Source organism: Balaenoptera musculus, chromosome 19 (assembly GCF_009873245.2).
Source record: "Balaenoptera musculus isolate JJ_BM4_2016_0621 chromosome 19, mBalMus1.pri.v3, whole genome shotgun sequence".
In the NCBI taxonomy this organism is placed as follows: domain Eukaryota; kingdom Metazoa; phylum Chordata; class Mammalia; order Artiodactyla; family Balaenopteridae; genus Balaenoptera; species Balaenoptera musculus.
Genome location: NC_045803.1, coordinates 57266452 through 57281626, shown reverse-complemented (window position 1 = coordinate 57281626; position 15175 = coordinate 57266452). Strand labels below are relative to the sequence as shown.

Here is a 15175-nt window from a genome sequence, read left to right as displayed (position 1 = left end):
AGCGGCCACATCTGTTCCCACGTGTGGGCACAGCCCCTCCGCTCACGGCGGAGCCCTCGTGGTGCGTGCGTGAACTCCGACCTGCCCTTCCCGGGACGGGTGGTCACAAAGCGGCAGTCAAGGGTGGGACCCACACGCGCGCCAAGCCCGGGTCAGGGCAGGGAGCCCGGGACCCCCGCCGAGGTATTACGAGCCTTCTACACGGGGGCCGGCGCGGGGCGGCTCCTGTCTGGTCCTGGAGACCCTGGACAGGTCCCGTAACTGCCCCGGGCCTCGGTTCCCCCAGCTGTCGAACGTGCAATCACAGCAGCGGCTCACAGAGCAGCAGGGACGGGTGCACGGGTGTGAACGGGAAGCGGGGGTCTCGCGCAAGCAGCTGCACCTCCTAGCCCACCCCTCTACACCCCCTCGCGCTCCCCGTCGACACTACCACCCAAGGGGCTGTCCTCAGCGTGCCGGGTCCCCCTCACCCCCCTCCCTCTGCTGGCGCAGGGCCAGGCCCGTACAAGTGCTGACCGCCGCGACGAGGCGCGAAGGCTCTCCTCAGCTGCTCTGGGGCCTGCCCCTCACGGGGGCCACCGTGGAGTGCAGAGGCCCTGCGCCCGAGGTCTGGGATGGACTAAACAAGGGACGGCACGGCCCTCACATGCTCTCTGGATGGGGACGCAGTGGCTGGAGCCGGAGGCCCCCTAGGTGCCAGGGCGGCTACCCCGATAAATGCCCGCAGTGATGGGACCTGGGGTGACCTGGGCTCTGCCTCCAGGCTGGCAGCAAGGCCCCTCCTCCCCTCAGGCCGCAGTAGGAGGAAGACGGCAGCCCAGGACAGCGGAGTCCTTGAGGGGACCTCGATTTAAGAACAAAATCTGGGGACAAGCTCCAGGGAACTCCAGGCCATCACACGCTTCCTTGCGCTTCCGGCAGTTTTGCTGAATCAAACAGCAGAGTGAGGGGCCCCAGGCAGCCCCTGTCCCAGGGGAGGGGCCCGGGGCGCACCAACCCCAGCTCAACGCCGTCCCCAGAAGCCCCCTTCAACCCTCGGCAGGACAAAGCCCTGCTTGAAGGCGGCTGGGCCAGATGGCACCTTCCCAGCCTGGCCGAGGACAAACAAGGAGCTGGAGAGGCTGGGGGAGGGGTGGGCTGGTGGGCAGGGGGTCCAGCGGGCCAGACCCACGCGCCTCCCATCTGGCTGGAGCCCTGCCCAGCTTATGACAGGCACCTGGGAAGGAGGTCGGGGGGGGGTGGGCCCAGGCAGCAGCCCCCAAACCAGGCCAGGCCCAGGAGGCTCAGCCGGCCACCCCGAGGCCCCCGATGGTGGCGCCCAGGCCCCCACACCGGCCACCCCGAGGCCCCCGATGGTGGCGGCCAGGCCCCAGAGGCTCTGCCGGCCACCCCGAGGCCCCCGATGGTGGCGGCCAGGCCCCAGAGGCTCTGCCGGCCACCCCGAGGCCCCCGATGGTGGCGGCCAGGCCCAGGAGGCTCAGCCGGCCACCCCGAGGCCCCCGATGGTGGCGGCCAGGCCCCCACGCCGGCCACCCCGAGGCCCCCGATGGTGGCGGCCAGGCCCCCACGCCGGCCCGCGGCCGGGCTCGCCCGAGGAGCATCTGCGGGCAGCTCTCATTTCTGAGCAGCGGCTGCAGGCGCAGCTGTAGAGATGAAAGAAGGAAGGAGTGGGGGGGGGGAGGGAGGAGAATCCTTCATTCTCTGGTGATTAGAGAGGTTTCCACTAGGCAGCCGGGCAGACATGCCCTGTTAGCTTTAAAACAGACTATTTGTCATTGCATCTGTCCTTCCACAAGCTCCCGCTACCTGGGAAATACCGGTGACCCCGGTGCGCGGGAGGGCCCCCCGTGACTCACGTGCCGTGACTTCAGGAAGCCCCCCTCCCCCCTCACTACTCTACTCTTCCCGGTCTCCCCTCCCCAGAAGGATTCAATTCTCCGCTGAGCCTTTGTGCCGGAGCCGGCGAGCCGTACATCACCCACTAATCCAGCTCCCTTCCCGCCGCCCTCCCTGGTGGCACTAGTGTTTCATTAGCCACCGCCTCGGTAAGAGGCTGGAGAGAGCCACCGCAGCCCTTTCTCTAGGGGTTACTCGGTGTTTCTGAGGCAGTGAGGACCCCCTGCCCCGGGAGGAGGGCTGAGCTTGGGGGGAAGGGGCCCAAGGCCACGGCACCTGAGTGTCCAGGAGGGGGTCGTTTAGGAGGCTCCTGGGTCTGGATGGGCAGCTGCTGGGCACAGAGGGCAGGACCAAAGGGGAGGATCCGGGCCGTGGGTGGCTGTCACCAGCCAGGGCCAAACCAGGGACGTGGCAACAGGATCAGAAACCATCTGGGCCCCCGGGAGTTAGGGGAGACACAGGTGGTTAGGGCCCTGAGGTCCAGGCTGGTCGCCAGGTGGCAACGGGCCCCTCTGGAGGCAGGAGATGCTGGTGAAGACCCCTTGTCCTCCCTCAAACCAGGACTGCGGCGTCTTGGGCCTCTGCAAACCCCTCTGGCCGGGATCTGCTCACCAGGCCCTGCCCTGGCTCTCCTGCCTCCAAACTGCACTCGAGGTAGAGCAAACAAAGCCAAGACAGCAGCTTCTAGGCGGGCACGGGGGCCTTGGCCAGGTGATGACCCAGCAGCGCCCATCACCTTGGAGGTGGGGACCAAGCTACGGCCACCTGACCTATCTCCAGGAATTCAGGGGGTCCCCACTGGGCTCCCTGGTCAGGGCCTGCCTGAGGGTGGCCCCCCCACCTCCAGGGCAGAGAAAAGACAGACCCTGAGTGACGTCCAGCTGGGGCCCTGGTGCCCACCCCCCAGCCCGCCCCAGCAGGGCAGAGAGCTGCGAGGGGGGTGAGGGGAGAGTTCCCCCCTCCCCCCTCCTCCCCCACTTTCTTTGTGGTTTAATTAGTATTTCCAAGTGGTGCTATCCCTCTGGGAACTCCAGAAAAATCCAGGAGAGAAGCACAGAGACAGGGTTCTTAATTAGGAAGGGCCCCTGCAGGCTGGGGGCACTGGGGCTGGGGGCGGGTGGTGGAGGTAGGCAGGTGTAGGGGCAGCTCCCAAGGCCACCAGCTCCTCCTGCATGGCCACGACACACCAGGCACCCACCCCGCCACGTGCGGGAAAGGGCCTCCTGGGGCGGGCGGGCTTCAAAAGTTAAGACGGAAATAGGAAAACTGACCTGTGAAAATATGGGCTGGTATTTTCGCTATTTCAATTCCTTGTTTGTGCAGTAGATAATAATCATAACAGCTATTGTCTATCAAGTGCTTACGATGTGCAAACACCATTTTAAGCACTTTGTCCCCCGCAAGATTTCTATGTTGGAGTCCCAACCCCCAGGACCTTGGAAAGTGACCATGTTTGAAGACAAGATCTTTGAACAGGTTATTAAGGTAACACGAGGTCACTAGGGTGGGCCCTGATCCAATAGGACTGGTGTCCTCATAAGAAGAGGAGATTAAGACACAGACACACACAGAAGGAAGAGCATGGAAAGAGACAGGGAGAAGACGGCCGCCTACACACCAAGGAGAGAGGCCTCAGGAGAAACTGACCCCGTCCACACCGGCAACATGGGCCACCAGCCTCTAGAATAAATCTGTCTTAAATAAGCCCCCATCTGTGATGCTCTGTGATGCTCGTTGTGGCAGCCCAAGACCACTAACGCCCGTGAATCTTCTTAAATCACACAGACCCTCCAGGTAGGTGCTGTAGTTATACCATTTTGCAGAGAAAAAGACAGGCTCAGGGGAGTGAGCTGGGGCAGGGGATTTCAACCCCGAAACCCAGGCCTGCTCCGTGGGAGGCCACCTTCCCAGCACCCGTGGCGCATCCGGCCTCCACCCTAAGCCCCCCTCCCCACACTCACCTGCCGGCTCTCGCTCCTCCACACGCCATTGACGGTCTTGGTGGGGGCGATGGTCACCACGGGGGGCGTGCTAGGGACGCTGTGGCCCCCGGGGGGGACGATGATGGGGCCCATGGGCACGCGCTTGGGCGTGCTGGCCGGAGAGCTGTGGTTGGTGGCCGGAGAGGAGACGGGGGACGACTCACTGCTCAGTGAAGACCCTGTGGGAGAAGGACACAGCAGCCTGAGTGGGTGCCCCCCGGCCCCCAGCAGCCGGGCAGGGGCACGCGGGCTCCTGCGGACGCCCCGCCCCAGCCCGGGATCCGGGCGGTAACTCCCCACCCCCGCCCGCGGACAGGGCCTCCCGTGCCTGGTGCTGCTCCCCCCAAGCCCCCCCCCCCCCCCCGAGCAGGGGAAAGAGCCAGGGGCGCAGGCAGGGCCACCGCCCCAGACATGGACGGAGACACAGCCTCAGGAGAGCAAGTGTGGCTCGACGAGTTACACCCACGGCAGCTGGGGGCCGTGCGCGACACCCCGGGTCACTCGGGCTGAAGTGGGCCGCGGGGGCGCAGGGTGAGTGAGGGGCCTGCTGAACCTGCCCCACAAGAGGCAGTAGCTGCACATGAGGGTATGAGCCAGGGGGTGGGCACGAGACCCCCCGAGGCGCACAGAAAGGCCCGAAGTTCTCCCCGCGAGCCCCCTGTGTGCTTGAGGGTGGGCGTCCTAGCTGCTGGACGGGCCTGGCAGGGTGGGAAAGAGGCGAGGGCGTGGCTGAGGAAGGCTTGTATTTTCAAAATATCGACTGCGTTCATTTTAAGTTTTAAGAACTGAGTTATGATCCGGCGCTGAAAGCATACAGGTTGGTGGTTTTCAGCACATTCACAGCTTCGTGGAAACATCACCATTATCTGATTTCCATCACTTCCAAAAGAAGCCCCACCCTCAGCATCACCCCCATGTGCTGCCCCCCCGAGGTGGGTGGTGTGGAGGCCTGCAGGCCTGCGGGGGGTCAGGAGGATGGGGTTGGTTTAGCTCCTGGCAGGGGCGCAGGGTCATGGTGGTGCGTGGGGTGGGAGGAGAGGGCGGGGCCTGGGGGGCTGGGAGGAAGTCACTTTGGGTCCTAAGGGGGAAGGCGCCCATTTGCAGCCACGTTGGCCCGCAGCTGCTCCTCCCGCGAGGGGCGGGGCCGCCTGTGAGCGAGGGGCGACGGCGCATCCCCTCCCCCACCCCTGAGGGCTGGAGCTGCCGGCAGGGCCTGGTCCTGGGGTCCCCGAGAGTCACGCCCAGGCCCAATGAGGTTCGGTCGTGTGCACATCCACACCCCGCACTGTTCTGGGGCTGCAGTCTGGGGACAGAGGAGACCCCTCACATGCCCCCCCCACAGAGGCCCCATGGCACACAGGCCCCTGACACAGACCCCACCGCACCTGAGAGCCACGGAGAGCACCCACGGCCCTGAATCTGGGGCAGGCCACACAGGGGACCCCCAGATTTTACTACACAGCAGAGCTTCAGCTCGTGCCAGGCACCGCTCCCGCCCATGGTCACGGGGGTGGCGTGAGCTCGGGCGGCCAGCGGAGGTGGACCTGGCCAAGGAGGCTGCTGCCGACAGCCCCAAGCAGCGGCCTGGAGCCGCGCCATCTTGCAAAGCTCCCCTCTGAGGGGCTCAACCGGGCAGCCTCTGCCTGCGGGAGCCCCGCTTGGGGCACCTGGGGCCCCGGGGCGGGGAAGGAAGCTGGGGCCAGCACAGACCCTTCCCCCCTCCACAAGCAGCACCCATCCTCCCTGGATTTTGTTCAGAACCTGCCTGGGTCCCAGGAGCCAAGACCCTCGTCTTTTCTCCAAACCATCTCAAGTGGGCACGCTCCTGCTACCAAATCAAACCTTTGCCTGAAGGGGAGGCAGGGCAGCCTACAGCTCAGGGTGCTGGGAGACAGTCGCCCCTCCCTCTGCCCCAGAGGCCCCGGCCATCGAGGCGCGGGCTCAGCGGTGACCAGGGGGCAGAGCGGTCGGCTGCCGAGGCCCCACGGACGCTGGGACAGAGCTTCGCCCTGAGCAGCGTGCTGCCGGTCCAGGCCGCTTCACCGTGCTTCCCTAGGCTTGTGCACAGCTTGAACAGCCGTACGGGGCAGCCCCACGGGGAGACACCCGGGCCCGCCAGACCTGCCCCCAGCCGAGCCGCTCGGCAACCCCAAGAACAACGCTGAGGCCAGGCGCCCCCGTCACCTGCAGCCCTCACCCGTCAGTGCCTGCCAGTGGGCAGTGAGGAGTCGCCTGCAGGCTGCTGCCCCTGACGTGTGACCCCCGATTCCCCAGAAAGATCCGCCAACCACGGCCCACACAATTCTGCAACCCCAAGTCGGCCGGGCCAACCACCGAGACCCAGCACCGGGTCAGGATCGCAGCCGTGGGGCAAGCTACAGCCTCGGTCAGCTGTCATTACCGCCCGCCTGGGGACAGCCGACAGGCGACAACGGCGGCGGCCTTCCTTTCCCAGTGGGACAGCCGCCAAAGTTTTGAAACGAGCTGTGTCTGCCAGGCTGGCGGGGCCCACCCGGGAAGCCAGCTTCAAGGGAGGAGCAGGAGGCAGGCGGGGGGGCTGACCTGGCCAGCCCTGGGCGTGGAGCCGGCCGGCCGACGGAGGGAACCCCTGCGCCCTGAGCGCTCACCAGGTTTGTGCAACTTGGGGAAACTGGGAGCATCTATCTCCCCACCACCGCCCACGCCCTGGCCCGGCAACCCCGCTCCTGGGGCCCCAGCAAAGCAGGCTGCCGTCCACCAAAGACGCAGGCTGGCGGCCCCTACGGGAAACTCCCGCCATGTCCACCAGCAGCCGGAAGGACACAGAGGGGAGGGGGTGGAAAGCCACCAGAGCTCCCGGCCACCAAGCAGGAGGACCTACCGCGCACCCGGTCTGCACCCCGGGCCGCCCTGTGTAAACTCCGCCTGGGGGTAGAGGGAGCCGAAAAAGAAAGAAAACAAACACACCAAGGACCCCCACCAGTCAAGGGAGAGGCCGCACTGCCTGGAGAAAACGGTGCAGTCAAGGCCAGGTGGGGTCAAGGCCAGGTGGGGTCAAGGCCAGGTGGGCTCTGCTCCTCGAGGGGCCAGGCAGACGGAGGGGAGCTGGAGCAGACACTTCGGAGCCCCATCCTGTGCCAGCCCCTGGGGCCTCACAGCCAGGAGGGCCCAGTGGCCCAGGGGCCACACCACCTGCGCACAGAGACTCAGGGCCACCCGGCTCCCGACCCCGCTGCTCCCCCGTCCCCTCCCACCTCTCAGACCACCCCCCTCCGGCCTCCGAGCCCCCGCCCCACGCCATTAGCAGGTCTCCGTGGACCAGCATCCTTTCTAAGCGCTGGGCAGCGAGGGAGGAAGCAGGAGGGGAGGGCGAGAGACGGAGCCCGGGGGCCAGGTGCCCCTGCCCGCCCGGAGGCCACGGGCAATTAGCAGCCTCGTCCCGCAGGGGCGGGCCGGACGCCTCGCCTGGCAGCCAGATCGATGCCTGACCACGCAACCGCCAATTAGCGCGGTCGCCCCCGACCCCGTGCTCAGGGCGGCGCGAGCTGTAATGAACCGGCGGTACACGGCAGGCGGCAGGGAGCCGCGTGCGGGTGCGGAGGGGGGTGACAGCGCCCAGCGGTCCGCGTCACCTCTGTCATCTGACCTCGCGGATTAGCGCCCGAGGCCCCCTGAGCCCGTGTAATTAACAGCTGAGACACCAAAGTCGCTGTGAGGGGAGAGGGAGCGAGGCCTGGAAGCACAAGTGCAGCATGTCAGCTCCTGAGACACCACCCGAACGACCTTAAGCACCAGCTGGGTGCCCTGAACAAGGGCTTCTGTGCGGGGACCACCCCTGCCCGGCACACTGCAGGGTGTGAGCTCGGTCCCGCCGCACAGCACCCCCTCTCCCGAGCACAAGCCTGCACTGAGTCAGGCCGCCTCACCCGGGGAAGGACGGACGGCGGTCACCTGATGTGCTCCCTAAAGGAGGACCCCTGGGACGCCTTCCCGAGACGCCCCCTCCCGTGGCCGGAGCCACAGCACCACAGGGCCAGCCCGGGCAGGGGTCCCCCTCCGCTGAGCCTCGCCCAGACTGTCACCAGGTGCAAGCAGGGACCCGCCAGCCACGAGCGCGTGTGGATCCCCACCATAAGCACATAGAGGCAGGGAATGAGGGGGGGACCCTCTGGACTCCCCGCCGGCCGGGTGCAGCAGGGACAGCCGGGCACACGGCACAGGCTCCACCCACCTGTGGGTTCGGGGAGAACCCCCTGAAAAAGAGCCGCAGGGCTGCCCTCTGCCCGCTTCCCTTCCTGGAAGAGGCCCTCCCGGCCTGCCTGCCAGCTCCTCCATGGCGCGGGAACAGTCGGAGGCCCGTCCACCCAATGCCCTCTCCCAGGAGCCCTCACCCCACCTCATGCCACCAGCGGGCGGGGCACACCTGCCCGCAACGTAGCGTCACAGGACGGTCACTAAACCCCAGCCAGCAAAGGCAAGGCGTGGTCTTTCTTACAAGACGTGTTTCCAGGGGCCGACGATGCGGTGATGCGCAGGACTGGGGCTGGGAGGGTGGTGAGCTTCCGCTGTGCTGGGGGGCATGAGGGGCCGGGAGGGGGCGCATCAAGGGAGAGGAGAGGAACTGGGGGCGAGAAGGCAGAGGGGGCTTCAGGGAGGGGACAGGGAAAGTCGCTGTTGCAGCGACACGGCCTGGGGAGGCCTCTTGTCCCAGTGTCTCAGGGCTGGGCATCCTCCACCAGGGCAGGCGCAAGCCCCCCTCCCTGGGACCCTCTCTCCTCTGAATCCCCAGCCCAGCGCACAGAGGAGGAGGCCAAGGCACCAAGGACGCCCCTGCACGCTCACACCTGCGCCGCGAGACAGATGGGGCTGCAGACACGCCGGGAAACCCAGCCCCGCCGAGCCCTGCGGCCACACGACTGACGCACACGCGTGTCCCCTCACTTGTTTTGCTGTGTTCTCTGAAAGAAGCAGACTTCAGGTGGCAGAACAGGGGCGCCGCCCCTCCCTCCTGGCTCACGCCGGCTGAGTGAGGCACCACTGGGGGGCAGAGTCCCACCTCCAACCCCGACAGAGGGAGGGATGCTCCGGCCTCCTCCAGGGGCTCCAGGGAAACCAGGCGCGCCTGCAAAGCCAGCGACAAGATGAGGCCGGCAGCCAACAAACGCCTGGAGAAAAGCGCGCTCCCTCCCACCTGTGCTCGGGGACCCGGGCCCCGCTGCCCTTGCCAGCCTGCCTGAGTCTGGTCCAAATAAAGCCGGGGTCCGCCAGTCACTTCTCTTGCAGGCGGCGACAACGGTGCTCGTGCCCTCGGGAGACCAGCTCCGTGAGGCCGCTCGGTGCCCCCCCCACCCCGCTGGGGGGGACGGACACGTGGGATTTGAACAGGCCGCGTGGCTTTGGAGCCCACCCTGCTCCCTCCGCCCCGCCCAGCCCCGCCGGCAAAGGGGCCGCAGACAGACGCCAAGGGCACTGCTGCGGGACGCCTCATTCAAGGGGGCCCCGGCCTGTCACGGCCGAAGGGTCCCACGGGTACAACCGGGACCAACGTGGGGGTCAGGCCCAAACCTGCAGCCCGAGGCTCCTTCCAGAACGTGCTGTGTGGGCCTGGTCACGGCCTGGGACCCCCTTTCTCCGAAGAGCCAAGACGAGGGTTGAGGTGACAGGGAGCGGCTGCCCTGGGCCTGGACGCACCCACGCTGTCAGGACATTTGGGAGCAGCCGCGGCCAACTCCTCCGGCCCGGACAGGACGGGCTCTCTCCCCAGACGGGGTCAGTCTGGGCCTCAAGACACATGCGCAGCACTCAGCCCAGCCCTCAGCCATGGAAGCACTCGCCTTCCCTTCCCGGCCCCTCAAGCCCTGGCTGCACTGCAGGGGTGGGGAAGGTGGGGATGGCAGGGGTTGGGGTGATGGCGTGGGTGGATCTCATCTGCTGCGCAGGGCGCCGCACCCGGAGCTAGCGTGTTCTTCCTACATCGTCACAATCTACGGACTACAGACGTTATCCTCAGCCTCTTCTGTTTTTCTGTTTTATTTTTGGCTGCACCGTGAGGCACGTGGGATCTTAGTTCCCAGACCAGGGATCGGACCCATGCCCCTTGCACTGAAAGCACCGAGCCCTACCCATTGGACCGCCAGGGAAGTCCCTAGACGTTACCCTCACCCTGAGGACACACGGCAGCTCAGAGAGGTAGAGCACCGTGCCCGGCCACACAGCAAGGGCGTGAACCAGAATCTGCCGGCGTCCGCGTCCACCCTGCTGGGTGCCCGCGTCGGAGTGGGTTACAGGGCCAGGCAGATCTGGGCCCTCCCCCTCCCCGGACAGGCAGTCCCTTCCAGTCCCCCAGGGGAAGACACCCGGCCCCCCCGCTGGCCGACGGGGATGGAGCAGGGCCGTGTCGCTGCAAAGAAGCCTCGGGAAAGATAAAACCCCACCGAGGGCCAATGTCTCCTCCTCGCATCCTCTCCCTGCGGCAGAGCAAATGACGGGCACGTGGATTACTTGCTCTGAACTGAATTTTTAAACTGCAGCCTGGAGACACGACGTGAGGAAAGACATCAGCCGGGGAAGCAGAGGGGAGAGCTGGGCCACGTCTCGGGGTAAGACGCTTCCGCAGCGTGGGGGGCGTCGGGGGCGGAGGAGCGGGTCACGGGACAGTCGGAGGTGCCCAGGGCTGCGGCCGGCACCTGGGCAGCCCGCGGCTGACCAGTACGGGCCTGGCAGCGGGAGGGGCCTGCGGGGGCGGGGAGGGCTGCAGCCTCGGCTGGTCTTGGCTCTGCCATCGGGCCCACCTCTCCCACCACCTCCCTGTGCAGGAGGAGACGCAGCGCTGGCTCCACCTGGGACCTCTGCCCTCGGGGACAGGGCTCTCTGGGGTCAGCCATGGGGTTCTGGGTCACCTCAGCCCCCAGATGCCGAGATGCTGGCACCTCCGGGGCTGTGGGGCCTGTCGCCCTGGGTCACCCCGAAGAGACGGGGGCCTCACTCTCATGGAGGGACAGCTGCAGCAGAGGCGGTGGCTCCCTTTCTCTGGGAAGGTGGACACGGGTGCCAGGGCGGGGTAGGAGACCATGGAGTTTCCAGTGTCCCCTCTGCTGCCTATGGCTCGGGACACCAGCGAGCCCAAAGCTCTCGGCTTTGCCCACCAGCAAGACGGACAGAGAACACAGGCCAGGGCTGTGCTGGGAACGCAGCGTGAGACCGCCCTGTTCGCAGCAGGTGCTCAATAAACGGTCACTGCCGCGATTCAGGAGGGGAGAGCCCTTGCGGGGTCCACCTCCTCACACACCTGCTGACAGGTGTGCGGTGCCAACCAGCCACGAGAAGTGTGCCATGTGTAGACAGCCCTGCAAACACTGGTCTGAGAGCAGGAGCCAGCCGCGGGGCTGCGTGCACCCACAGGTGACAGACGTGCAGACAGCGGATCCTGGCTGCCAGGGCCGGGGGAGGATGACAAAACACGCTGGAATTAAGAGTGACGGTCGGGCTTCCCTGGTGGCGCAGTGGTTGAGAGTCTGCCTGCCAATGCAGGGGACGCGGGTTCGATCCCTGGTCTGGGAAGATCCCACATGCCGCGGAGCAACTAGGCCCGTGAGCCACAACTACTGAGCCTGCGCATCTGGAGCCTGTGCTCCGCAACAAGAGAGACCGCGATAATGAGAGGCCCGCGCACCGTGCTGAGGAGTGGCCCCCGCTTGCCGCAACTGGAGAGGGCCCTCGCACAGAAACAAAGACCCAACACAGCCATAAATAATAAATAAACTTTAAAAAAAAAGTATAAGTATTATTAAAAAGAAAAAAAAAAAAAAGAATTTTCCGAGACGTGAATTATACCTTAAGAAGTTAAGGAAAAAATCAAGCCCCCCCCCCCTCCCCACTGCTGCCATCACCAAGCCCAGCAAACGTCCCCCTTGGGCTCTCTGGTCCCCAGTGGAGATGCAGGCAGGGGAGCTGGGGGCTGCTGGCTCTCCTCGCCGTGCCCCTACAGCTCCCAGGCTTCCAGAAGCTGACAGCCCACATCTCCACTCTGTCCCCCGCTCTGTGGGGAGCACAGACCCACTCCCACGAGTGCTCCCTGCACCACTGTGGTGGGTGCTGGGGGGTGGGGAGTGGGAAGGGGGGTGCCCCTCCCCAGCCAGGACCATGCACTCAGTCTTGCCGTCCTAAGTCCGGCTCTCCACATCCACTTGGAAAGGCTGAAGGAGCAGCAGTGAGGGGCACAGGGCGTGTCCTCACCAGCTGTGTGACCTCACGCTCATGACTTGACCTCTCTGAGCCTCAGCTTCCCCACCTGTACAATGGGCCGACAACTCTGGGCTGCCAGCCAATTCTACAGACGGGAGACAGCCCATCAGAGCTGGGGCAACTCGGTGACAAAAATGGGGACCAGGCACGGGATGTGGCCCAGAGGATGCTCCAGAGAGTAACTGAGCTCACTTCTTCAAACCAAAGCCCCACTGGGGCGCACCAGATGGTGCACTGCCAACGAAGCTCATCACTGCTGCTTTAAACTCCAGACTTTGCCTGGGGCCCCCAGAGCCAGAAATGAGGCCACAAGTCCCCAGGACACACACACAGTAACTCGAGCATCAGGGCAGCGCAGGGTCCAAATACTGAGCCCCCCCCCCCCCCGCAAACCTCGGCTTTCTCATCAGAACGATGGGGATAACCTCGGGTCAACCAGCGGCGGACAGCACAAGCTGAGGCCAGTGCAGCTCGCCCCCTCCTCCCCCTCCTGATCCTTTGTCACAGAGTTCCCGGGCATCACGCGCAACACCCAGATCGCAGCCTGCGGGGAGCAGGGTCCGCTCCGCAACAGCACACGCTGCTGCCGGCCAGTGAGGCCCGGCAGTCTCCGGCACGTCATTCGAGCCGGACGCTGCGGCCAGCCTGGGGCGGCAAAGAGGAGACGAAGGCCATCAAGGCAGGCTCTCGCGTGAGCCAGGCCTGCAGACCTCCCTACCGCCCACTCGGCAAGGAGGGAAACGTGCCCTTTCACTGCCACATCCTCTACAGACGGGGGGGTGTCACCCCAGGATGAGCCCAGCTGCCCGGGAGTGGACACAGCTGTTGGCTGAAGCCCTGACACTCGGGGGTGACTCAGCCAGATGGCCCCAGTGTCTCCCACGAGCTGACAGTTGTCTTTGAAAGCTGCGCCAGCCCTGTTTCTCCGCCTCCTGGAATGCTGGGAAGGAAGACACCAAAGCAGGGAGCAAGTTCTGCCCTGGGGGCTTCGCGCTCACTCTGAAGAGACCCCCAAGTCTCGACTCCAGCCCAGGGTGCCGCTGTGCACTCTCCTCCCGGGGTGCTCGCAGCCAGCCCAGGACCTCTCTTCTGGGGGCCTCGCCGGCACGGAGCTCACCGCATCTCTGCTCTCCGGCCGCGTGGTGTGCGGTGGCCCCGAACAGCGGGGCCTCCCGACAGCGGCGGGGCTCCTGCGGCCAGACTGGCCAAGGAGTCCCATGGTGGGCATGGAGGGCAAGGAGGGGCATGCGTGCAGGGACTGGGAAGGTCTGTCTGGGTGGACAGAACAGCCCAGGGCAGGCGGACACCAGCGGTGAGGGCGATCCCTAGCAATGCAGAAACCAGGCCCCGGAGGCCTTTGCTCCTGGGCCAGATCCACGCTGCCCGTCAATTCTAGTCTACTCCCCTCACATTCCTCCTCCGTCCAACAACCATGTAATCAGCAAGGGTGTGGAGACAGGTCAGATTCAGAAATCAGCAGACCCCCGGCCACCCCGGTCAGGGCAAATGTCCACTCTGCTGAGCTAGAGACCCCAGAGTCTACAAAGACAGACAGAGTTCCCACACATGTGTTCTTCGGGTGCCCCCAGAGGGCCTGGAACCCAGGACGCCAAGCCCTGGACATTCGGGGCAAGGCAGATGGCCGGCAGAGACACCCAGGGTCTCCGCTTCCTCTGCCCGGGAGGCCGACCCCCTGCCTCAAAGCAGTGAGTCCGGAGGGTGTCTGAGAGGCCTGCACCAGAACCCGCAAGGGCCCAGGCCTCCCAGCAGCTCTGGCTGCAAACTGCCCGCCAGCCCCACTCATCCAGCCAGCAGCCCTTGGACTAACACAGGCTGACGGTCAGCCCTAGAAGTGCCCGAAGCCAGAGCTGTAGTGAGCCTCGTCATACAAACAGGAAGGCTGAAGCTCAGAGAGGGTCAGCGTTTGCCCAAAGTCACAGAGCACGTCACTGCCCAAGTGACACCAGGAGCCAGGGCTCCGGACCTCTGGGGGACACCTGTTCATGCCACCACAAGACCCCTGCCTTGGAGGGGTTAAGCGGTGCCCCCACTTTGGGGCACTCGGGATAAAGAGGGTTTCCAGAGACCGTGCTCCCTGCCATGTCTGGAGGGGGTATCAAGGCCCAGAGCTCCCAGTCTCCTGGGAAACATGCCACCTGGGGAGAGGCCCCCAGGGCAGGCTGGGGACTCCTGAGGGACGAATCGGGGCCCAGCACATCCACCCTCCAAAGCCACGGCTGCCGGACGCCCCCTCGGTGGTCTTACAGCCAAAGAAGGACAAAGCAGCAGAGAGCGCGGGAAGCAGGAGCCAAGCAGAGCTGCTGGGGCCGGTGGGCTCACCGGACGGGTGGGGGTCAGACAGCGCGGTCCCCGCCAGGACGAAGCAGCAAGAGAAAAACCAGCAATAGACGCGGGCGTGCAAGCACGTGGGCGGGAGCGGCCCCGCCCCCAGAGCCCCGTGAACGTGCGGAGCGGCGGCTCGTGGGACCGGCTGCTTCCCCCCCCCCCACCGAGCGCAGGAGCCGCGAGGCCTGGGCAGGAAGGAAGGGGCCGCTCTCTCTCCCGCCTCGTGGAGCCACCCGGCGGGCGCGCCTCTTACCTCTGGGCTCCTCCGCCTGTTTGGCGAGCTTGCGCAGCGCGGCAGCAAAGCTGGAGGACGGCGCGGCCTGGGCCGACAGCGCGCTGCTGGTGGCGGGGCTGCCGCTGGGCACCAGGGCGCCATTGAGCGGCGAGGGGGTGAGGGGGTTGACGGTGGCGGTGGTCCTGGTCGCGGTGGAAAGCATCCCTAGTGAAGGGGACTTGGGCTCATGGCTCATGCCTGAAACAGGAAAAGAAGAACCAGAAGTCACCCAGAGAGCAGGAGGGCCCGGCACCAGAGCGGGGTCCGCGCGGCCCGGGGGTCCGGTGCCAGCGGGCGGCATGCGGGGAAAGGGAGCAGAGCCGGCGGCCCCGGCAGGACAGGAGAGACGGAACAGAGCCAGTGCTGCGCAGAGAACGGGGCCGCAACCCCGGCGTCCAGAGGGCACCCCACCCTCTCGGCTCCGTAAGCAAAGAGCCGCTGTGCCCAGGACCCC

The 15175-nt window shown here is 65.9% G+C and overlaps 1 protein-coding gene across 10 annotated transcripts in view; it reads right to left on the bottom strand.

Moving 5' to 3' along the window:
- Positions 1-15175, bottom strand: part of GSE1 (Gse1 coiled-coil protein) — a 423047-nt gene that overhangs the window by 23246 nt on the left and 384626 nt on the right. For 8 of the 10 annotated variants that reach the window (XR_005017356.1, XM_036832479.1, XM_036832480.1 and 5 more), the window contains 2 exons: positions 14701-14919; positions 3858-4057 (listed from right to left, as the gene is read on the bottom strand). Coding sequence is in view for 9 of the 10 variants with exons in the window: in XM_036832479.1 (XP_036688374.1) it covers positions 3858-4057; positions 14701-14919 (419 nt within the window). In the remaining variant the exon portion in view is untranslated. The remainder of the gene's footprint in view (positions 1-3857; positions 4058-14700; positions 14920-15175) is intronic. The other 2 variants (XM_036832481.1, XM_036832487.1) reach the window with 1 other exon arrangement.